This window comes from Nilaparvata lugens, chromosome 1 (assembly GCF_014356525.2).
Source record: "Nilaparvata lugens isolate BPH chromosome 1, ASM1435652v1, whole genome shotgun sequence".
NCBI classification, from domain to species: Eukaryota; Metazoa; Arthropoda; class Insecta; order Hemiptera; family Delphacidae; genus Nilaparvata; species Nilaparvata lugens.
The window spans coordinates 31,897,284-31,922,660 of NC_052504.1; the positions used below are offsets into that span (position 1 = coordinate 31,897,284).

The 25,377-nt window shown below is 32.9% G+C and overlaps 2 protein-coding genes across 11 annotated transcripts in view; both read left to right on the forward strand.

Moving 5' to 3' along the window:
• LOC111057384 (aspartyl/asparaginyl beta-hydroxylase) overlaps positions 1 to 17,736 on the forward strand; it is a 32,257-nt gene extending 14,521 nt beyond the window's left edge. For 4 of the 10 annotated variants that reach the window (XM_039425731.1, XM_039425740.1, XM_022344814.2 and 1 more), the window contains 11 exons: positions 350 to 507; positions 891 to 1,020; positions 4,570 to 4,982; positions 6,050 to 6,136; positions 8,651 to 8,885; positions 9,886 to 9,991; positions 11,284 to 11,515; positions 13,922 to 14,049; positions 14,708 to 14,841; positions 16,266 to 16,488; positions 17,412 to 17,736. In XM_039425731.1, the coding sequence (XP_039281665.1) occupies positions 350 to 507; positions 891 to 1,020; positions 4,570 to 4,982; positions 6,050 to 6,136; positions 8,651 to 8,885; positions 9,886 to 9,991; positions 11,284 to 11,515; positions 13,922 to 14,049; positions 14,708 to 14,841; positions 16,266 to 16,488; positions 17,412 to 17,562 (1,997 nt within the window). In that variant the 3' untranslated portion in view covers positions 17,563 to 17,736. Of the gene's footprint in view, positions 1 to 349; positions 508 to 890; positions 1,021 to 4,569; positions 4,983 to 6,049; positions 6,137 to 8,650; positions 8,886 to 9,885; positions 9,992 to 11,266; positions 11,621 to 13,921; positions 14,050 to 14,707; positions 14,842 to 16,265; positions 16,489 to 17,411 lie in introns of all 10 variants that reach the window. The other 6 variants (XR_005571043.1, XR_005571048.1, XR_005571045.1 and 3 more) reach the window with 5 other exon arrangements.
• Positions 17,737 to 18,628: 892 nt separating this feature from the next.
• LOC111057385 (very long-chain specific acyl-CoA dehydrogenase, mitochondrial) overlaps positions 18,629 to 25,377 on the forward strand; it is a 28,751-nt gene continuing 22,002 nt past the window's right edge. Inside the window, exons 1-3 of the mRNA XM_022344816.2 lie at positions 18,629 to 18,679; positions 23,182 to 23,383; positions 24,467 to 24,685. Coding sequence (XP_022200508.2) covers positions 23,264 to 23,383; positions 24,467 to 24,685 — 339 coding nt within the window. The 5' untranslated portion in view covers positions 18,629 to 18,679; positions 23,182 to 23,263. The remainder of the gene's footprint in view (positions 18,680 to 23,181; positions 23,384 to 24,466; positions 24,686 to 25,377) is intronic.

Here is a 25,377-nt window from a genome sequence, read left to right on the forward strand (position 1 = left end):
CATGGAATTAATCACGGTTAAAATTTAACCGGCTTCTGTGCAACCGGCACATAGATGTTAATGATGGATACTAGCTGTGTCTCATGACTGACTAAAGGTACTCGTCGTGAATAATTTGCAAAAATATTTTTATTCTGATAGAAAACAGCAATTTTGAACCAACTAACTCTTTTATAATATTTGTTAAGATTATAATTTAATTTTAGTTTCATCAGATATAACGTACCGTAACTGTTGAAAAGTTGTTTGCTGGGACTCAAAGCCTGTACATTATATCTTATTGATGATTAATTTTCATATGAATATTCTATTTTCACTTCTATTATATTCGAAGAAATTTGGCTTTCAGAATACTCAGAAGATGAACACGAAGAAGAAGAAGAGGAAGAGGGAGAAGAAGGAGCTGTGGAAAGCGAGCAAGTGAAACAAACACTGGATGATTTGAAGGCTGCTTATGCGGACATAACTCCTGAACCAAGTGACATCGAGGAGGATTATGAAAGAGATGTAAGTGAAATATCAATCATTATTATTCTAGAAGAATGTTTCAATTTTAGAATGTAGTAGGAGCTCTAAATTGATACATACCTACGGTTTTCTACCAAGGTGAAGCTCAAATTAGCAATGCTTCAATATTAATTAATAAAATATAATTCTATAGTACACTTTTGTTTTTAAAACTTTTATATAAGATTCAACAACTAGTTACGACATTTCCAATCCATTTTCAAGTGTTTTCTAAAACTTTTAAACCTACGTAAATCAAGTAACCTTATAGAAAGACTTTATTAGAAAATACTTCAATATCCTTTGCTTTGAGGTCAATCTACATCAATCTTAAATTCTGTTTTACTCTGGATTCTACTTATGATTTTTTTCTTCATCCACAGACGGCAACCAAAGCATACGACTACAATTCAACCCCACCAGAGAGTGAGCCGGAACTAAGTGAGCCTGAAGAAGAAGAGGAGGAGGATGAGGAAGAAGAAGAAGATGATGAACCACGCAGTGAATGGCAAAGTAAGTTCATATCAGCCAAGATTTCATATAATATTTTGTTATGAAGGTCGCATGTGGACTCTTAATTTAAAACTTAACACTTATCACGCAATCTTGAAGAATTGAGCCATCTATCATTGTGGAATTTAGTCTTAGAAAAGAGTGGACTGTATAAATAGAAGAGAATAAATCAAATTCTGAAATAAGAGAAACAATGTCTCTTGATTGATTTGACACGTGACTGAAATTCCACATGAGTGCAAGAACCGTTGTGCATTCAAAAACCTGTGCACTGGAATGAATGCAAAACAGTTTTAGGCAACTCAGTATTAAAACTAATCAACAACATGTAGGCTAAGGTGAAATGCCAAATGAAAAAGTAGGTTAGTAAAATACAGAACTTTAATCAGCATTAAAGAATGTCAAACACATGAACAAGAGATAAAATTGAATACATGAAGTAAATTTGAAAACGGTATTAATGCTTCTAGTAAGAACAGAGTAAATAAAAAAACAGTAATCTGAATGCAAGAACTGATAACAATTTGAAATAATTTGAATTTCAATTATTAATGAGTGACAGTAAAAAGTTATGAATATAACAGCAATGCACATAGAAAATAATCTATCAAAATGGAATAATGTAATGGCTACTAAACAAACGTTTATAGAATACCAGAGTCTATAATAAGTAGTCTTTAGTTTAAACCTACAATTGTCATTTCTAATAACAAACAACACCTAGGAAATTTGAGATGTAAATATGTTGAATTGCAAAGCTTCAACATTTGAACTGGTTTGATACTAACAAAGAAAACAGGTAGGTTGAAATTAACCATAAGGTTATATGAATAACAGTAGCCTATACTGAAATAGCCTAATTGCAAAATGCAGAAACTAAGCTTTAGCAATAATCAAAGAATAATAAAAAGGAATCAAAAGGATTGATAATTGCAATGTTCACAGAGCATTCATGAATTGAATACAAAGCACTGACAAACAAGTCTCAAGAGCAGTTTGACTGATCAAATAACTCAAAGATAAAGTGAGGTTGAATATGAACAACCATGAATTCCTAACCTGAAAGATAAAAACAATAGATTAGGGCAGTATAAAAATACAAAGTAGATGATACAAAAATACTTAGCTGCGGAACATAAATGCAAGAGCCAAGGTCCCGGTTTGGTCTAGGGCCTTCAAGGACAGCGTGAGCTTCCAATAGCTCGAATAGGCCAAAGTCAAGGTCCCGGTTTAGTCTAGGGCCTTCAAAGACAGCGTGAGCTTCCAATAGCTCAAATGGACACATCAGGAGAGAAACAAGATTCCAACTTGTTTGAAATGCCGATGAAACAGCAGCCAGTTGTAGAGGAAGAGTTTTCAATCAATGTTTCGAAGGATATATTTCCTGAGTCTTGGAAATATTCATTGTAAAATGCAATTCACAATTGAGAGTCACATAAATCAGTGATATTGGCAATATATCACAATAAATATCAATAGAATGAATGATGGGTAAACTTTCAGTCCCACAATGCAAATAAAGAAATACTTAACAAGGTTAGCACTTGATGTAAGACAAGAGTCTGCAATATGTAAAACAAATTTAAACTTGTAGACAGACGCGGTGACGCACACAAGCAGCCATTTTGAGAATGCCGTAATGGAAATAAAATATATAAAATTGAAACAAGTGTTCAAGTCTTGAAAAACTAAAAATAGCTCCACAGAACCAGTCGAGAATATCCAACAATTTAAATAAACCAACAGGGCAAGGTGAAAACTATTTTCACAAAAGATGAGAGTTCAAGTTGTAACTTACATATATTAAGTTAGGTGCACACACACGCAGAGTTTCTGAACACGTTGACAAATTAAAATTGAAATAACAAATGAACCAATTGTCCGAATTACAAGGTTGATGGCTCCAAAGAACCGATAAAATGTCTCCAACAAATAAAACAAGTAAAACAGGGCGAGGTGAAACTATTTTCACGAGAGATGAGAGTTCAAGTTGTAACTTACACACACAAGAGTTCCCGAGCACGTTGACAAATTAGAAATGAAATAACAAATGAACTAATTGTCCGAATTCCAAAGTTGATGGCTCCAAGGAACCGATAAAATGTCTCCAACAAATAAAACAAGTAAAACAGGGCGAGGTAAAACTATTTTCACGAATAAAGTAGAAATAAATGGAGACACACAAGAAGTTGCTGGTAGACAGACAAACGATGAGGCAATGAAGACAGGAAATGGATAGCTAGCAGGTGCTACCTTGATCAAGAAATCACCAATAAAATTGATTTTTAAAAAGATGCAAAAAATATCCGGAAGCCGAACAACAAATAGACAAATACAATAATAAATGACAAAGGCTTTAGAACATATCCAAAAACTAGAACAAAGATAAATAAAATATGCAACGAGAATGCACAGTATCAGGACGGCAATGGACCACTAGCGCTCCAGCTGCAAAGATACAAACTAATGACTACCGCGCAGAGAAACATGACAATACAAAATCAAAAAATCAATAAAAGAGATTGTTTGAAGATGGAGAATAGTTTTAACAATCATACTAATTTAAATTCATGAATTGGGCAGTTTTACAAGCCAGGAATTGTCCACATGAAACCTTGGTAAGTGCTAAGCTAGGAATGAGAAACAGTACAGTTTTAGGAGGATTCTGAACCACCGAGATGTGATTTTGAAGCACAGAACTGGCCAAAAGAAGACAGTTCCAGCAGGAGAATAGATAAGTCCGTGCTCATCCCAATATTCTATTGAATTTTAATGAATATACAAATTAACGTATCTGTCAATCATTTAAATGATTGGACGAGAAACAACAGACTCAACCCGATTGATAGGATAACTTAGTTAAAAAGTGGGCCTATGCTTTCACTTTCTACCGTTAAAGTCTTTCAAAAATATAGAAACAAAAAATAATAAATCTGATAGATACTAGATACTACATAGAAATTTTACTGCAGATTTAAAATATAATTTAAACTTTAATGAATCGAAATTTTCAAAATAAATCATTTTTATAGTCAACTTGTGAAGCAATGCTCTAAGGCCCATAATTTTTCAACCATTAAGGAATAAATTAAAAAATAATTCTGATTTAATTTTCTCTCTTATCAATGTTTCCATCACACAAGATCTGCATGCTTGTTTCCTGTGAGTCTTCTTACCAAAATCGAATACCTACTTGTCAATGAGGTGTGAAGCTTGGTTATTCTGGTTGTTATGCAATGTGTAGTATGTCAGTTTGCTTGAAGTAGGTCTTCGTGGTCATGATGTCGACATAATTGAAATGGAATAAAACATACTCCTACTTGCAAACCATTTTAATAATTAAGTAAGTAGTATTTCTTTTTTGACATCTTGTTAGATTAATATGCAATTTTGAATAATGTTTATTATTTATATTACAATTTAAAACATTATGCGATGCTGTAATAGTTATTTACTGTTCATGATTTAAAAATTGTTTTGTTCCAAATTATTGTAGCCTATTGATGTCGAAATAAAGAACCATTTTGATTTGATTGCCTTCTATTTCAGGCAGTCAGGCTGCTCATCTGCTGGCTGAAGAGGTGGAGGATCTGCAGACCGAATCAGAAACCGAAGAGGAGGAGTCCGACGATGAGCCTCCCCCTCCCCCTCCAGTGGCGCGTCGCAGAGGTCAAGAAATCGACGAAAACGAACAGATCTTCCAAGACCTAGTCTATGAAACATTTGAGAAGGTTGAACAGCCACTGGAACAGTACTCTGCCAAAGTAGAACAACCTCAAACGTCTGTCAACGAGGATAGTGAGATTTCTGATGGATTGGATGAGAATGATGGACAAGATCCGTGGGAGCCGCTGACTTCAGCTGAAACGTTCAACGATGCGGCCACTGCAAATGATAACATGAATGAAGAAGTGGAGCAGCCAGCTGAGGCAGAAGCAGAAGCCGACCAAGAAGTAGTCAAGGTCATTTTCTAGCAAGTCCATCGTAAATTACACTATTCTAGTATACACAGTATTTTCGTGAATTATTATACAGTGAAGTTTCAGAACTGACCTTAAATGAGTTCCATGCTCAAGATTTTTCAATATAGGTAGGCTAAATTACTATTCTTGTTTCTGTTTTCAATACTGATCCATTGATGGAAAGAATGGATTCATTCAGTTTTGCATTCTTGTAGCACACAAACCTCGGGTATTTCTGGCATCGCCTGAAAATTTTTGAGAGAATTATATTATTATCATAATTTATATATCAACATCACGTACCGGTACTTGACTAGTGGCAAAAACAAATCAAATTGAAAAATAGTATATTTGAAATATACTCAATCTTTGTTTAAGTATGCGCATCCTTATCAAAAACTACTTTGTGTCATGAATAAATCAAATACAAATTAATAAAAATCAGGTACATTTTAGACATCAATGAACAATCTTGCATTGAACATTGTCAATCATTTTTGTTCATAATTGAAACAGTTCATAATTGAGGAAAGTAATAGAAAATACCCTCATGGTGTACTTTGATCCTTTCTCCATGGACTTATTCAGAATGATCTATTGATGAATTATTTTCATAATAATAATTATTATGAAAATAATTCATCAATAGATCATTGACGTTGACTTTATTCAGTTTCGCATTCTTGTGGTAGCTCACAAACCTAGGTTTTTTTCGGGCATCACCTGTAAATTATAATTATAGTAAATATATTTATTATAATTCATTCATTAACATCAAGTACCGGTACTTGACTATTGGTCAATACAAATCAATTTGAAAAATATTATTTTTTAAATATATCCAATACCAGTATAAGCCAAGCATGCGCCTTCATATCAAAACTATTATTGCCGTGAATAATTTGTCGTCTTGAATAAAACAATACAAATTCATAAAAATCCTTCAGTTGACGTTACTCAGCATAACCATTGTGTGATGCTTTATACTATGTTGAGTAAATTACTACTTTTGCAACAAAAAGAAAATACGGTCAACATTTAATTTTTATTTTGTTTACATGTTTTAGGATTATTTCAATGGTGACATAACTAATGACTATGATTGGGAAATCCACGATGACTTGGATGCTGCCGATGCTGAACTCAATCAAGGAGTAAGTGTATTGGCAATTGGTGCTCAAATTTTTACATGAATTGCTATCGTTGAGCCAATGAACTTTTTTCACAACTTTCTTTGTTATCAAAATTCCATTCAATAATATTTTGTATCTCAAATTATTGTCAATAATTATTCTTTCCAATTTCAATAAATCATCTCTGAAATAATCGATCCCGTCAGATGTTTGTTATTTATATTATTTAACAAAATGTAGATAGAATGTGAGAAAGAGCTCTCACATATTCAAATTACATACTTACCTCTACGTAATTGAACCACTCTACTCATGTGATTAATATGTCCAAGATTTGAAACATGAGTGATTAGTTCCAGATTATATTAATTATAAAAACAATATAAATCTTAGAAACTGATAATTATTTTGTACTAAATGATAAATTTCAGACTGAAACCCTGATTTATTTGATATTTTCAATAGATATAATACGATAGTATAATATATCTTGATGATTCATCTGTAAAGATGAATTATTTCGTAAAGTTATTGTAATGTCATTAAGTGATCAAACATTTTTATAGTATTAATCAACTCTTCCACTTATCGAAGTACAAGCTCGTTCCTGCCGGTATTCATAGTTCAATGAATGCAAATATTATCTTATATTTAATATAATAATTATATTTACTCTAACTGATAGTTTTATTCATACAGAAATAATATTACAATTATTTTGAAGTATTTTCCAAGAACCTCTCCAAATGAAGCTTTCATGTGTTCATTTGTTGATGCTGCTTAGGATTTATCGTGAGTATTTATGATTTGTTAATTTTCTCTAGGATTTCAATTTCATCTGAGAGTAAACTCCTTTCTCCCAACCATGTAGTTCCCTTGCTCATTTCCAATTTATTTCGTTTATTAACACAGAGTGAATATTATAATTTAGTTTCTACTCACTGTAGTTCAAGGCTTTCTTGGCACTTCTTAGCTCATGGATAACTTGACTTTGAATAAGTTTCTAGCATTTAATTGTTGATTTGTCTTGTAGTTTAAATGGTTTGTTTTTTGCTTCATCATAGTCTATCTCTAATATTATTAGAAATGTTTTCTTGAACTGTTGTTATAAACTGATCTGCCTGGCTGTGATCTCACTATTACTCATTTTAGATTGTCGTGTTTTGAATTTTGTTGTCATTCAACTATTATGGTTAAATGTTTTCGAGTGATAGTATGTTGTTTTTAATAAGTGCCAGTTGTTAATTTGTGGAAGTAAGCTTTATTATTTGCACATTCAACAGGCTCTTGGTATAGCATTTAAATATTGATGAATAACATTCTCAGATGTATATTGAATTGATAGTAAATATGGGTAGATAAAATAATATATAATTCTAGCTCAAATGTCGATTCAGGAACGAGAAAAACTCTTATAGTCTTCCATTCGTTCAAAACTTCATCCAGAAATATATTTCCAGATTTCACCCACAAAAATGACACCTACCATTCTGGAAATGTATCTCTGAAAGTAAGTTTTGCTTTGTTTAAAACTTACAATCAATTCGTATTCCATCTAAAATTGCCTTTCAATAATAGTTCTCCGTTACTAGATACTTCTCTGTCTTTCCTATCAAAGGCATATTACTAGATATTCTGTTTTGGAAAAACACTCACATGTGCAATAAATTTCATGCTCTAAACTTTTTCGAAATTCAACTTCATGATTCTGTGAAGGAATCACATAAATATTGTAACCTCAACTACTCATCTTCTTTTACAATATAGATCAACGTTCCTTACAAAGTTGATGCTAATGTATTTTCAACTATTGTGAAGGACTGCATCAAACAAATTCAATATCTGCCAAGCTTACTTTCCAATACTCTTCACTCTTTAGATGGATGTAATCTATCATCCTCGATACCCACGTTATCAATGTAAAATTGTTGTACGAGCACTGCAGTCAATTACAATCTCATTATTCAACCGAAACTAAATTTTTGTCTTGGCATTGGTGATGCAACAAAAACCAGATATCAAGGCCCCGATCTAGTAATCAATGAATTATTCTTCTATTCAGCATTTCTGACATCCAATTGCTGTATTGTTCCACGATTTACATGTTTTAAAATATTATTTTTGGAAGCTCACAGTTCACTAACATTCAAACTTTGACTTGCTGTTGGTGACGCAATAAAAACATAATATCTATTTTATATTGCCATTCATGATTTTTCTACCATTATACTACTCTACTACTACTCATTCAATGCTACATTTAATTGTAAATCATGACAATTAGCCTTTATTGCCATTCATTATATGTCAGATATTGTCTCATGATTTTTTTACTATTACACTACTCTACTACTCATTCAACTTCTCTGGAATTTTATTGTAGCAGTGCTTCATGATTTACCTTCCAGTATTCTAACAATATAATGTCTGACTCAACATGTCTGAAATTTGATTGCGGCTAATGATGTAACAAGACATTGTAGCTTGTGTTTGTGTGAGCATGGTGTGTCTAATGGTGTATATGGCACTGAACAGCATGCGGAGCGAGCCCTGTCCACGTTCACCTCCCTGCTGGCCCAAGCCCCCCTCTCGCCCCGTGCTCGCCTCGGCAAGGCGCAGGCTCTCGACCGAATGGCCGAACAGCAAAGGAGCAACGCCCTTCTTGTCAAAGCCATTGCCGCCTACAGCCATGCCATACAAGCGCCAAACATTCCCGACAAACTGCTCGTCATTGTTGCCAATCGCACCATTGACCGCATGAGGTTCAAAGGTAAGCTCGACCACTTATAAATCAAATCATTCTACTACGCATCAAACGTAATAAAATAATGCAGTAATGCAATACAGCATTTGAACAATACATTCAGGTAGCTGAAATATTACAACTCTGTGCTACGTGTCGACTAAAGTAAATTGTTTAAACTTGTTGAATACTAACATACGTATTTAAGTGTGGATGTTTGTTGTAATATATTCCTATCTCGTGTTATTTCATACCAATCAGTTGACTGTGTCAGTCAGTCATGATCTACAAAAATCAAAATTCTTATTCAGATTTCAAGTGTCTTCAATTGTAAAACTGATCGAGTGTCTGATGAGTGAACATTGTTAATAGATTTTGGTAAGCAGCATTACAAAATTATACTTTTTGAGTACTATAATTTGTTTAGGGAGTTTAGTATACTGGTCTTCATTGAAATTAGAATAATTGCTGATTGTCATAGTTAAAAAAGTTTCACATTGCCTAATTGACTTGAAATTAACAAAAAAATGTAAACCAAAAATAGCTGCAAGAAAGTATCAAAGTCTACATTCTGCATTTGAAGTATACTTCAGCGTTCAGCAAGTAAATCCATTCTGTATCACGTGTGAATTTTACTAAAATTGAAGCTACATAAACATTTTATAGTAAAATTTAAGTGAATCTTGAATATTCTGTTATCTTTAATATTAGATTTGGATTATCTATGACAGAAAGACGACATACATTTTTCTAGCTCTATCGGTTCTCCAATGTCGAATTGTTTTTGAATGATTGAACTACATCTTTAGAGGGAGTGCTATAATACATTAAGCTTAATGCCTTGAAAGCTTGTAATGCATCGTCCGGACATAGCAGAAACTCCTGGTCTGTTGCAAAAAAAATAATTTTAGATATTATCCTTGAAGTGAAAAGTATTTCAATAGAGGCTCGGAATAGTTATTGTTATTATTATTGTTATTTGAATTTCCATTATACAGTATTAATCCATAATTTTTCTACTTTGAAGGAATGCATTTGGACGCAGTTAAAGTGCACAATGAACTGATAACACGTTTTCCTGATTCGCCACTCTACAGAAATCAGTTGGCAGTCACCTACTTGATGATAAACAGGTACCTTACTATTGCAACCGATTGTATTTAACAGCGTAATAAACTGATAAGTAAATTTAACTGTTAAGTAAAAATCAAGTTCACTGATATATTATATTCATATTTGAATTCACATGTTTTGTATATGCTACCTTGTCAAGCAGCCTCTTTGAGGTTCGATTAAGGTAGCTTATTTATTCAATAAACGTTTTTTCTATTCTATTCTATTTCATATTTTGTATTCAAACGTTATTCTCATCGTATAGGTTTAGAGATCGTCAACAGGTTTAGAGATCTTGTCTAGATTATTTTATAATTTTTCTCTGAATAGAAACCTATTTATCTTTATATGCTCCCTCAGAATATGAAAAACTCTGTTTCAAGTTCAATTTTTTGATGTTTTATAATAATTTGACTACTCTTGGAAATTTGTATAAAAACCTTCATTTTTTCATAAAGTTGGAACTGTTTGCTTTTCATCTTATATGAATATCCCAAGTGGAACTTGGTTGTTATATTTGAATACCAATTTTTATAATTTATACTTTATATTACACATGGGAGAAAAGCTGGATTGAAACTAATTGATTTTCATTAGAATGAATTTAATTTGACCCACAACACAATATTGCAAGTTCATACTACTTTTTATTACTAAATATAGTCAAAATCTAAAAAAATTCCATCCCGTATGTAATTGAACATTGGAATGCTTGACATGCTTTGCCTTGTGGGGCTTGATAAATTTTATTTACGTTCAGTGTTTATCTGCTATTAAGCAGTTGAATGCTTGAGATACTTTCTTTTGTGTGGATTGATACGTAGAATGAGAGGTGTCTACTTGATTTATTTATCGAGGAACAAGGCTAAAAATTATTTTTTAAACTGTTGTGGAAAATTAACGAGAACATATTCCACCATAATATTGCATTGTGTTATATAGAATTTGAAACCAATTGATTTCCATGTTATTGCTACATATAGCCAGCATTTAAAAATGTTGTATATTTAATTGTGCATTGGAATGCTTGACATGCTTTGTCTTGTGGGAATTGATAATTTCGATCAGTAACTATCTACTATTAAGCAGTTGAATGCTTGAGGTGTTTCCTTTTGTGTGGATTGATAGCCTACGTAGAATGAGAGGTGTCTACTTGATTTGTCAATCGAGGAACATGGTTGAAAGTGATTTAAATGCGGTTGTGGAGAATTAACGAGATCATATTACATCATAATATTGCATTGTTTATCTAGTATAGGTGGACATATTGGAGCATAATATTGCATTGTGTTTGGTGTTTGGATGGGTGTAGGTTGTCAGAGGCTAAAGCGGTGTTGCAAGCGACATTGGAGCGATGGCCGGCGGAAGGATGGGCGAATGCGTTGTACGGCTTGCTTCTCAAGCTGCAAGGCTTCAATGCGGAGGCCATTCCCCACCTGCGGGTGGGACTCAGCACAAATGCTTCTGGCACGCAAGAGAGCAACTTCTATTTCCACCTGGGAGATGCTCTCACCCGTGTCGACAAGTATGAAGAGGCTTTGAAAGTATATAAATAATGCTCTTTATTCAGCAACTATGCACCACTGAATGTCAACCAACTCTAGCATAGCTCTTCTCATACTGTCTGCTGGATGGCTACTAACAAAATTGTAATCATTTTTTCTATTTAATAAATTCATTTAGTTTCAAATTACGCGAGTGTTTCACACACCAATCATGACATTCATCAATATTGAAAGTTATTGTATCCTGTATTGTATCTTTAACTACTCGTAATATATCAGTTTTTTGACATTTATTTTCTTGAAAGCTACTGACTAGTGTTTTATATGAATTTAGTTGTATATATTTTTTAAATTTGGAATGACACTAAATGTTTCAGAATTTATATGTATATTTTTGTTCTATAGACATATTTTAAATTTATATACATGTATATTTTTTATAGACATATATTTTTTTAAATTTGGAATGACACTAAATGTTTCAGAATTTATATGTATATTTTTGTTCTATAGACATATTTCATTGTAATATTCATTTCATATTGGTTCGTGATATTTTTAAAATCAAATAACGTTTTGTAAAATAGTATTATAACTATTTTAGATGAAATTTTTTGTTGAATATTTGTTCAATTTAACTGCGTCTTTCGTCCCGCAATTTAAACAATCTTATTTTTGTAATTTCCTCTAATTATTAATTTGCCGGCCAGGATAGCTGAGACGACTAAGGCGTTACTCCCTTTAGTCCCCTATCGCTACCTGGTCGCAGATTCGAATCCGGTCGATGGCATGGACGCTTGATCATCTCGTCAAATCACCCTCTCACTTTCCATTACCCACGCAAAAGCCAAAAGCTCATGTGGGCATCATCTGCAATTAAATTAAATAAATAAATTTTAGTTTCTGTACATAAAAATGTAATGTTATTTAGAAGCTGCGCAATATAAGTCAATCCTTTTCCACAAACATATAAATATTACATTTTTAATATCTTAATCTTCATAAACTTTTATCATCATTATTGGCACTGCAGCCCATGTAGCCCCTCAGCCTTCACAACCACATCCTTCCATCCCTCTCGAGATTTTGCTGTTCTTCTCCATCTTCTCACACCTAGTCTTCGCAAATCCTCCTCCACATCGTCAACCCACCGCTTTCTTGGTCTTCCTTGTAGTCTTCTTCCTCCGGGTTTGCCTTCCAGCATCATTTTTGGGACTCTCCCTTCCGGCATTCTGTGCACATGACCAGCCAAACTCAGCCTCATACTTTTCACAACAGATAAATACTGGTCTCCTCGAACAATCTTTCTAGTTCCTCGTTTGTTCTTAAACTCCATATTTCATTTTTCTTGATTGCTCAAAAAATCCTTCTTGAAATTTTTCTTTCCCATCTCTGTTGCAGACCTTCTTCTCTTCTATCATATTCATTTATTCATTATTTCATCCACTGACCATCTGTAAAATGGGTATAAGGATTTGTCAATGTGTCATTGAATATTCATTACTATTAATCAACAGTAAAATGTTATCTATCCTCTTAAACCTCCATCTTGAGGTTTGTAAAAATCTTTATATTCCTCCACTGAGTAGGCACATATGGATAGCAGCTTTTTTTTTAATAAAATTCAAATCTATGCCAATCGATTTCTATCTCATCCTACTCAATTTTACAATATTTTTTTGTAGATTGCCACTCAATACTTCTTCAGCTTTCAAAATCAATATATCATGTTCCAATCTTTGATACCCTCCGATTAGTGCATGATTACTTCTTTAGTTTAAGAATAGTTAATTTATAGTATTCTTCTTCTGCCTCTATTCCTTATTGTTATAGGTGTATATTATAAAAAATCATAACCCTTAACCTATCAAGCATGCGTCATTTTGTTATATTTATGTAATTTATGTTCTATGTCTCCATTTTTGTTCGAATAGGATTATTTATTTGTTTCTAGGTTGTGTATATGCAGGAATAAAATACCAACATACTACTTGCATATTAAAAGCATAAGATATTATTTATTGAAAATTAGTCCCTCTTAATACTAATGCTAAATTAAATGCTAAGCTCAATTTCTAACAAGAAAGATGCACGTCTCTCTTATAGTATTAGACTTCTCACCAATGCAATTTTGGCTTTTAAATTGCAATATTTGAATGAAAAATGAAAAACATAATATCTATTTTAATTGCAGAAACATTCAAATGTACAGAAATAAAACTGCTCAATTAGCGGTATTCGTTTGTTTGCTCATAATTTAATTTAATCATACCGTTATATTTTCACCTTTTCTGCCCCAAATCTCTGCTCAGGAAAGATCAAATGTCATTTGCAAATACATGTATATCTGCATCAAATTTATTGTATTATCCGTCAATACGTGTTGTATATTTGAAAACTATTTCTCAACTTTCCTACTATACAACTGACTGCAATATTTTGTAGGTGTATGAGGATGCAACCGCAAAAGGGCTCTTGAGATCCAAGTACCAGCGTTCATTGTACAACGTCGATCGATTGAAAGCCCGGCCTTGGTGGACTCTCGAGGAAACAACGTATCAAAATTTCTTCAGGTAACCATTTTCAAATTTTAGGCTACTGAAATATTCATATATTTTATTTTCAGGTCAGCTCAGTTCACCAGTCTATCATTAAATTATAGAATTATTAAAATTCATCAATTTTTTAATGATAAAATAGAGCAATTCTTGTCCGATAAGAGAACAATTGAGAGTCTCTGAGCAAGATTTACCGACTTTATCTGTTGTATACCAAGCCAATTTATTAAAATTCACTGGAGCTCAAGTGTTTTGTAATAAAAAAACACTTTAAATGGTAAAACTATAAACTTCGTTGTATGAAGAGTAAATATTATTCTTTCTCTCTTAAATATGTAAAAATTAAGTGATGTTTACATTTTTTACCATTTCAATTTAAAGTTTCTGTAAGATATGTGAAATTAAAGGGAGAGATTATACTTTTAATTTGAAATTTAATTCGACAGTTTACCGGTATTGTAGATACTATTCATCGACAAGGAGGTTTTGCCTCCTTGGTAAAATTAGTTGTTGAATCATGTCAATTTTGAAATAACATACATAAAAATGTAATCATTAATCAACTTATAATAACGGGGGATATCTGATCACATGATCATCATCAATTTTATTCACAGCAAAGGTTCAATCGCGTTTCTTTGTCAATAATATGGTATGAATTTTATTTACCTAGGAAATTGGAAAAGAATTGGAAAACAATCAGAGATGAAGGCCTAGCAGCGCTAAAATACAAGAAAGGATACCTCGATGAAGCTGAGAGTCTGCGGCGAACCGGCGATTGGAAGCAATTCGAATTATTTGCCAGAGGTATATTCTTCAACATTTGTTTTAATACAAACGTCTACTTGAGTTACTTCTTCGAGAAATAGAATGCTTGAAATTGGTTCTAACATGATTTACTTGTTTGAATCACAGAATGTGATGGGTTGAATATCATTGATCTCTATTGATGTGACAGTGTATTGTGATACAAAGTATTTTTGATGTACACGTGTGAAGGACTCATCTTTTACTCTAGTTTTGCTCTTTTTATGTATTCACTTTTGTCTTGAATCCCGGCTGATATATGACAGTCATGAGGCCCATTGACGGCTTAAATTTTATATTCAGGTAGAACTTCCTTCAGGAACTCCCCACCAATAAAAGAAAACGAATATTACTATTATTATTATTGAAAATTATCAAATGCTGGGAGGCATCAATTCATGACGATTCAATTCACTTGTTCCATGTGTTTCTCTAATAAAACAGTCTAATAATAATTAATCATTAATGTCAGTCTAATAATTGATTAATCATTCCTTTTGCTCTGCACATTATTCTTCTAGTAAATCATTCTGACTGTCATGAAGTCGTAACTCTTGTCATTTTAAGTGAGGATGCTTCAAGTCTGCATAAAGCTTGTCATTTTATAAAGTTCTAATTCGGTAACTAGTTGAAACCATCAAGTGTTTAATGAAAAACAAAGTTATATTCTATTCTACACAATATTATATAAATTGATCTTCTTCTGTATTATATGCCACTAAACTCATGAAACAAGGGAATTTGGGTGGGTGGTGAAAAGTGGTGGAATCCGGCTTTAAATTACAACTCATTGCCAGCACGAGGCTCCTAAGGCTCTTACAGGCGAGAAGTTGAGAGTTGAAGTGAGGGAAGAGTGCCCTTGGATGTGTGCCCTTATTCATCGACAAATCCATGTACTCCTTATATAGGTGGTCTGTAGAATACTGAAAAATAAAATCAAATAGTATCAAAAGAGCCTTGAACTGCGATTGCATTAGAACATTCTAATAATTATTATTAAGTTCTATATTATGTCATGTTGTAATGTTGTATCATGTTCTATATTTAGTCGCGTATATTGACTAAAATTAAAATTGAAAATATATGTTTATTTCAGAATAATGTTTGGTGGTATTATCTTATGGCTTTAACTTCTATAGGCCTATTATATCATGTTATATCGTATTCTATATTAAGTTATGTGAGTTTGTCGCGTATATTGAGTAAAATTGCAATTGAAAATGTATTTTTATCTCCTGAATGTTTGGCGTTATTATCGTGTCATAACTTGTTCTTGAAGCTATGTGGGCTATTCACATTTCCCAATGCAGCTCAACAAATTTTCAATTTTTGAATTAATTTGGTGATTTAAAAATATTCGTTGTGACGTGTTGTCGTGTTAATTCTGAAAGTGTGTGTATGTGTGTGTGTGTTCGCTGTGGTAGGTCGAAAGTCGGCGAAGAACTGTGAGCGGACGCCAGTGACGTGTGGGCTGATTGGGGGGTTCGAGGCGGCGTCAGGCTGTCGCCGCGGCCAGACCAAGTTCAGTGTGATGGAGCCTGGCACACACGTGTGGGCACACTGCGGCCCCACCAACGCTCGGCTGCGTGCGCATATGGGCCTCGTCGTGCCACCCAATGTCTTCATCAGAGTCGCCGACCAAGTCAGGTAACAACATTTCTTGTGTATTACCGTTCAAACTTTGGAATATCTTGGGAAAATATCAGTTTATTGATAATCATACAATTTATTGTATTCATTTGATATACATTGAAAAATTTCCTGTTTGCATACTATTGTTTTGGATAAACCTCTGATTGAACCCGATTTCTTTTAAAGCCTATTTCTTTTATAGCTGGTTATTAGGGTGAAACCTGAAAATAAAACAAGCATAAAAAAGTGATATTTTATTTTTTAGTTATCTCTGATAGTCATCAGTCTTATTACCCACGCAGAGCTCATGTGAGATCATACTCAGCAAAAAAAAATTGAGTTTGCTCATAATACTGTTTATTGTTGAGAAATCACTCCATTGAAAACCTATAACCACAGAATAGTAAATCTATATGGCTATTCTCTGCTATAACTTGAAATAAACTGACATAAAATAAACATACACTATAACTTGTATGAAGCAGTGTAAGTTTTCATTTCTTACTAGAGCAAATTGAACTTGGTTAATGTATTTTATGTTAAATATTAATTTTCTGTGTTCTGGAGTTCTTCCCAAATTAAAATTGACTACTGGTACCTACTGAAATATTTGTTATTAATATAGTTCAGTTACAAGAAAAAGGTTGGGCGCCCTTATGCCAGTGCAATTTCAACCTTCTTCTCGTAACTAAACCGTCTATATCTTTGCTAATTTCTTCTGCCCTACCTATTTTCAGCTTTCGGATTCTTGAGATTAGTAGGATATTAATGAATGATTTTTCTCATCATGCATATCTCAATAAATGAGGTTGAAGCTTAAGTTTATCAGAAGATAATAAATTATTTTACATTTTCGTGATACACTCTATATAATTCCGCAGTCCTTCAGTTCTCTTGATAACTACAGTTAATGTTAATGATAATTACTATTGTTACAGAACTTGGGAGGAAGGGAAGTTCATAATATTCGATGACAGCTTCGAGCATGAAGTTTGGCACAACGGAACAGAACAACGTCTAGTCTTGATCGTCGACATTTGGCATCCAGAATTGACATCCGAAGAAAGACGAACACTCTCTGCAATCTGATCAATTCCGGTTAATGAGCATTAACCTCGCCTTTATAAACTACCAAATAATCTATTTATAATGATTCAATCACTGTAAAACGTAAAATTTGTCAAATTTCATAGTCATTGGTACTTATTAAAGTAATGTAAAGCTTGAAACTATATTTGTAATGAAATTTGTTCAGTTTTGTTATGTGCGTTTTTTTTTTATTTCACTGATATTCCTCTTAAATTTCAATCAGTGTATGTTGACTCTGCATTCACTCTGGCCAAGAAAATGTAGCATACTGACCAAGGGATATATATTGTAATATAGTGGCAAATTATAGTTCTCGATACTACGAAAGCCACCTAACTTTAGGTTTATTTCATCCAGAATAACCGGTACCTGTAACGCACCTATAAGTATAGTAGGCCTACCAACCGATGTTATTCATTGTTGTATTGTGTGAGGTATTGACGAAATCTAGCCAGCATGAGGCTGGTCAACGATTGATTGAATCGAATTTAGGTATATAGCCTTAGCCCACCTAAAATTTTTGTTTAACAGGTACTAGAAGTAGGCGTATGTAAATAACCAATAGGCTAACCAATTTCTCGATCAATAAGACCAATCAGGACCTCCTATATATAGTATATAGGAAGTCCTGGACCAATACCAAATTGTACACTGAGGCCCGGTTGCACATCAGCCGGTTAAATTTGAACCGTGATTAATTTCACAAGAACCAATCAAAGAAGGCGTTTTTTTAAAAGGAATTAATCACGGTTAAAATTTAACCGGCTGTTAAAAAACTGGAGAACGCTTTCTCTGATTGGTTCTCGTGAAATTCATCACGGTTAAAATTTAACCGGCTGTTGTGCAACCGGCACTAGCTTATGTATAATATTTTTAAAACTGAAGGCCTTCTCTGAAGCAAGAATCGAAAAACTGAATAAAAAAGATGAATCAAAAATTGATGTTGAAAAGAAACAAAACGTTTTTCTTTGTTTAAAAATGAAAATTAACAATATATACCTAATGTTTAATTTAATAATTGTACAAATTCTAAAAAAATGCTTATATATTGGGAATAACCGAGCAAGATTCAAGAACAGACTCCAATTTTCAAATGTTTATCTCAAAAACAAATAAGGTAAGACAATAATTTATTGATATATTATTTGTGGGTTAAGTCAACTAGATATTTGTTCTTTTTATTTCTTACTTATAAGTGTGAGGTTATACATAAACATAATAGGCTAACCTTTTTATCACATTTTAGAATAGAATCAAGCCCTCTTAATTACCTTTTTTATTACGGTATTTAATAAAATGTTACATCCAATATCTCATATAAAATCACTGTCTTCAATATAATTACTGTATTGGATACATAGTATTTATAAAAAGTAATTCAGAAGTTTTTCTAAGACGAAAATTTCTATGTTTTGATGATTTGCAGAATAGTCAGGATTATTTCATAACCTTGATTTCAATGTTGATAATGGATTAACTATTGATGAATTAACCTGTGTGACGTTCACCTTGATTCTCACTAATAGCAAACTAGCAAAACCTGTTCCTGTTATAGCTTTAAATAGAATTCCATTTTTGAATTAAAATCAAAAACCAACTAAATATTTTGTGGAAAATGCTGATGATACAAATAGTCATCTTACCATTCGACGCCATCTATCCAGTTCCCTGGTAATGGGTGTAGAAAGAGGAATTAAGGAATTAAGTATCATTTAGCCGGTATCCATGTTACTATAGAAATGACACAATTATTGATTTTTATAATTTCTACTCGGTTTATTACTACCATAACGAATTGTTGTGTACTTAAAATAAGTTTACTTATTATAAATTGCCTAAATATTATTTTTATTATATATGTACTCCTTTAGATAAAGCCTAATTTATGAGTTTGAAAAATTATTTTACGTAGGTTCGGAACCCTCCTAAAGCTCTTGATCCACTTATCTCAACAGTCTCATTAAATTACCCAAACATAAGCTTGGAGATCATGTGGGCATCCCATCAGTAAAAAATAATGTATGTTTTCATAAATTTAACAAATCAAAGAATTCAGTGTGTTCCAAACAATCCACTATTTTTTTTTCAATAGCCATGACTAAATGGAACAAGCATTTTGTTGTCCAACGGAAGTACTGTATTAGGTTAACCGCATAGAGAGGAGGTAGTTGTCGCGATAGAGGTCCCTCAATGTAACACAGATACATTTTGTGTTACGGCGTCCGCATGGCGAGGAGGCCGAGATAGCGGTTTACAAGGCGGCTTACCTCGACCTCCTCACCATGAAGGCTTATGGTGAGGAAATCGAGGCATTAAGAGAATATGCCCTATCGTAACATGATATACCATATAGGTATAGGGCGTTTTTGTTATATAAATTCCACTCACAACTCGAGCTGATAGTTCTAGTAGGCTACCCTAGTTATTTTTCTTGAAGCGATGTGACGTTGGTAGTCTCTCATACTGTGAATACCCGGCCAAAACAGCAATAATCGACAGTAAGCTAATCTACTTGAGATTACTGTCTAACGAAAATTGTGATTAACAAAAAATGGGCTTGAAATTTAAAACTTATGCCTATAAACCTATTTTTTTTCTATGGTCTACGTAAGCCGTCCTGTAAAGCGCTACATCAAACTCTCGCCATACAACATTTTTTGTGTGTTATATGAGGTACCTCGACTTCAACCTCTCCCTTTACCTCATCACTAGACCACCCTTAGGCGCTCTCTACTTATTTAGTATGTTTAATTAGTAATCCAGTTCGAGAAACCACTTTCAAGAAGTCACCTATATAATTCATTCATAATATTTCAGTACTTACAAAAGTGTTGAAAACATGTTGTCTCCCAAGTAGCCTACGCTAAGTTCAACATTCTGTCCAACATTGACATCAGACTTACAATTTTGCTAAAACGGTTATTAGATTGCCGGTATTAGTGAAAGAAAGAAAAGAACTGCCTGCTGAAACAGTAGCAGGGTTAGCTGCTATATTTTGTGACTGCTGTGAATCAGTCTTCACAACCTCTACTTTAAATCTATATCATGTTTAGTTGCCTCTCTACAACGCTATGGAATCAAGTTATTTTGCACTCTTCCTCATGATAATTCCATGTAAGATATTCAAGTTTCATGATCATTCACTATTGAAAAAGTTTTGTTGAGATTTCTAGTAGATTTTTTTTATTGAGCCACTTATTTGATTAATCATGCCAAGTATTCAACCTTGCGTTCTCTTAAACATCTGGCATGTATTATAAATTGGATAGTAACTATGTTGTTTCTTATGTCTATAAATATTACAAGAATAATGATGATAAGATGTTGGCTTCAATAAATTGATTGGTATTTGATGGGTGATGTGATGACACCCCCCAATTAAAACAATAGATCTAGTTTTCCAATTTTGCATTGCATGATTGTATTTAGTGACTCTGCAGGAAACATGAGTATAGATTCATGATTTACCATAATTCATTTTGAAATAATCAAAATTGATATTAATACAGGCAACAGAGGGACGATCATAAATATATGCCATGAATGAATTCATACCAATATGCCTTCGATTGTATAGCTGGAATTACAACTCATCATACAGTACTTCAAATAATACGCATTTATCCCTTCTAGACGATCTAGTGCGAAACCATCATGGGGTTTATAAAATATGATGTATTAGTAAAATGTGCCATAAAGCTAAATTCACAATTATTTGAATGGATTTTAAAAGCCATAAAGCATTTACATTCTTAATGGCTTTTGTCACTACAGCATTGACTCGAATATTCATGGCTTTTTTAAAAGATTTACAAACCAGTAAAGTAGCCTATTAAACTAACTGACTGATTGATTGGCTAATAGATAATTGACTAAAAATTAAACACATTTATATCCATTATCTGAATTACCTGTGTCATAATCCAGTTGTTTAATGTGTCCAATTTTAATTATTGTTTAATTCTAGTTTTATTTTGTCGTATTGACTTAGATCGTATGAAAATCAAACAATGCAAAGTATTTGTCAGCATGCCTCATCCATAAAATATAATTATAAAACTATAATATATTTAGAAGAAATTCAATTTTATTTCTCACAGAGAATTCATCATAATAGGCTATAAAGAAAGCGGCTATTAGCTATTGTATAGATAAAATAGATTTTGATGTTTAATTATTTGATCAATAATAACACGGTGTAGATCATTGATCAAGAGTTACTGTGTTCCTTTAACTTGGCACCATCAGCAATTTCCTAGTCTATTTTAATCAACCATTCTGCTTCCTATTTAGCTGATTTTTTTTATTCAAGATTTCTGGCTATGAACTCAAATTTATGTTTAATTGTTATTACTACACTTTCAAATCAATTGAACTTTGTGCAAATCACTTGATAATTTTTTAGTGTACTATTTTTTCTTATGAAATACAGTTTAGTAATAATGAGATAGATTTCAAAATTGAACAAAAAACAGAGATATTTTGTTTATTTGATTCTTATCTGAAAACTGGCAATTTCTTGAAAAACTGAAATCGTTGATAGACGATTTTTAGAATTATATTCTATTTCTATTTGAAATATAATTGGATGACAGAATCAATCTATTCATCTATGGAAAATCAATTTTGAATTTTTCTCTCACTGATTCTTTAATTTAGCTTATTGATTTGATTTAGGCTTCTATAAGGTTATAATTCTTATAGAAAATCTAGAGTAAGTTCAAGCTAATTTACTAGGCTATATAAGTTGAATGAAATTATACCATATCCATAATATAAAGAATTGTACGAAATTATAATCATCATCAAATACTCTGAAGAATATCTGCAACAGAAATATTACAACAGAGAGAAAATCTGAAGGAAAATCAACAAATGTTACTTTTCAGGAATTCTTCGATTCCCCAACGAATTTTCTCTGGCAATCAGGAGATGTTGGGTTCGACTCCCGCATGGACAATAATCTCTGTTGTCAAAAATTGTCTTCAGGGTATTTAGGGTAGAATATTTATTAGAATTTCTTTGAATTTATTATGTATATATCATCAGTTGAACAATATATTTCAATGTAGTAGCCTATTTATTCCTATCGATAACGTATTCATTAGAAAACAGAAAAAGAATGAGTAAAAATTCTCATGAGTGACAGAGTTGAATATCATGGGTAGATTCTTCTAGGATAAAGGGGAAATTCGCCCATTATTGCGAATTACCAATTATTCTATTATCACATTAGATCGAGAGAATCATATTTTTGCACCATCTTCATAGTCGATTCTGATGAAACACATTTTCGAAAATGCCAACACAAAAATTATAATGTGACCTGGCTGGCTCAGGTCTGGTGTCAGGGTTTTCAGATCGCACTAGATCAATTTTATGTCCTCTGATTTGACTACTGCTTTTAGGCAGTCGGGTTCAACGACTTATCGTGTCCATCCGAAATACAGGAGTCGCCCTAGAACAACAGCTTGCCCGGGCCGGGATTCGAACCCGGGCCTCTGATTTGCAAAGTCAGCGTTTAAACCACTCAACTACGGCCTTTCCTATTGAATAAATTCTATGAATAAATAATGAAATATTAAGAATAGAAATGAGTTTTGTATGTATTGTTAGCAGGGCGCTGGCCACAGCTCAAGCAGTGCAAAAGAAGGAGGAGAAAGCAGACAAAGCGCCAGCAAAGGAATCGCAGTCGTTTGTGATGAACTTGTTCCGAGGCTCCCTGCAGACTAGTCAGGTCTTCCCTTACCCGGAAGTACTCAATGAAGAACAAACCGATACCTTGAGAATGCTCGTCGAGCCCTCAGCTAAATTCTTTGATGTGAGTCAATCTAAAGCAATATTAAATTCCAGTTGCAATACTAAATTAACTAGATAAGTTGAAAAAATATATACCATATTCATAATAGTTGATTATTTATTTATTCACTTATTGATTCAAGATACACAATTATTCATTAATATAATCTTACGAAATATTCATTATCAAATACTCTGTTCCAGTAGTATATATCTCCTCTGTTTCATTGATTAATACAGTAATTGAATTTATTCAGCTTTGAAGCCTCCATTCTAAAACGTTGTGTTTTGTCTACAAACTAACCAAGGCCTTTCTAAGAGCTTCCATGTTTACATTTACCTTCATGATACACGTGCATCAGATTCTTTACTTAGAAAGAGAATAAGCACATTATCTTACTTTTTGATAGTTCATACTAAATAATTGGTATTCATCGGTGACTGTTGTATTCGATCACACCAGTTAGATGAAGCCAGCGTAGAAACTTACTCTCTTTCATAACCTGGAATAAAGTAATTTGTCAAGTAACAACTATAATAAACGTTTGAATATTTTTAATGAAGATAGCAAGTATGAACAAGGTTGATTAGATTACTATCAATCTTATTATTAATATAAGTTAATACTATATCAACATCATAGAATACTAAATTTAGAATTTTATAACAATATCAATTTCATTATTTTGGTAATTGACTGTTCACTTGAATTGGAGCTTTTGGTAGAAATAATTCTGCGCAAAATAAATTAGTTTGCAGTAATCTTCAGCATAAGCAAATTGTGTATAGAATCGGTCTTTTATTATTATTAGGTCTCTTGTGACATCTAAAGATCTACAAGATTGAAGAATAGTATAATCAAGGGCGAAATAAGTGAGGTTTTCTTCAATACTATTCACAGTTCTTCTGTTCAGTACTGTAACTGTATATTTCTTTTGAAAACTATAATGATAATTATTTTTTATCAACAGGAAGATTATTGTGAAGAGTAGTCTCGGTTCAAAGCTATGTAATTCATTTTAAATATTGAAATCAGCTCCAATCAGAGGTGTTATGTCCTACTTGAATAATTCCCACTACTACTCTGTTGTGTTGCAATTTTCAGGAAGTGAATGACCCAGCCAAGAACGACACGGCTGAGAAGGTGGACGAGAACACGCTGGCTGGTCTGTGGGAGTTGGGGCTGTTTGCCCTGCAGGTGCCGCAGGAGTTGGGGGGTCTCGGCCTCAACAACACCCAGTACGCTCGACTTGTCGAAATTGTCGGCGCACATGACTTGGGTGTCGGCATCACACTTGGTGCCCATCAGTCCATTGGATTCAAGGTGAACTGAATTAATCACTCGCAAAAAACTAGTAGGGCAACTTCTATATATAAGTACAGTACGCGTCCCGTGATTTGAAATGGAGTCAGATTTTATTGAACTGATTTATTGAGTTTGAACCTACTAGGAGCTGATTTTCTGGTAGTTATACTGCTCCCTCAAGTACTTCAGTCTTTTCTATTTTAAGTCTCTGAGGCTAGCTACACACACATCGATTTTTGTTCGTACGATTTTTTTGCTGTCCTTATGAATTCTATTTGATTAAGCAGATGATTTCAAACAGATTATGTTTGACAAGTTCCGTTTAATATTCTGATAGAATTCATAAGGACGGTAAAATATCGTACGAACAAAAATCGATGTATGTTTCACGGGGCTTAACGGTCGTATTTCAAACACTTTCCAATCACAGTTTAATATTATTAATCAGTTACATTAGTTATTAGTCACATTATCCTCTTTCTTGGTAAGAGATACTCGTGTTTATATTAAAATTAAAAAAATCAAGTACCCTTGTTTCAACTTTATTTTATTCCCTCACTAGATGTTTCGACTCATCAGGCACATTCTATACATCTCACTTTTGAATCAGTCTGATACACATTATAACACAGTTATGGGCGAGCCTGTTGTTTTTCCCAAATTGTACAATAATATTATCATGTGAATAATTTGTTAAAGCTTTATTTATC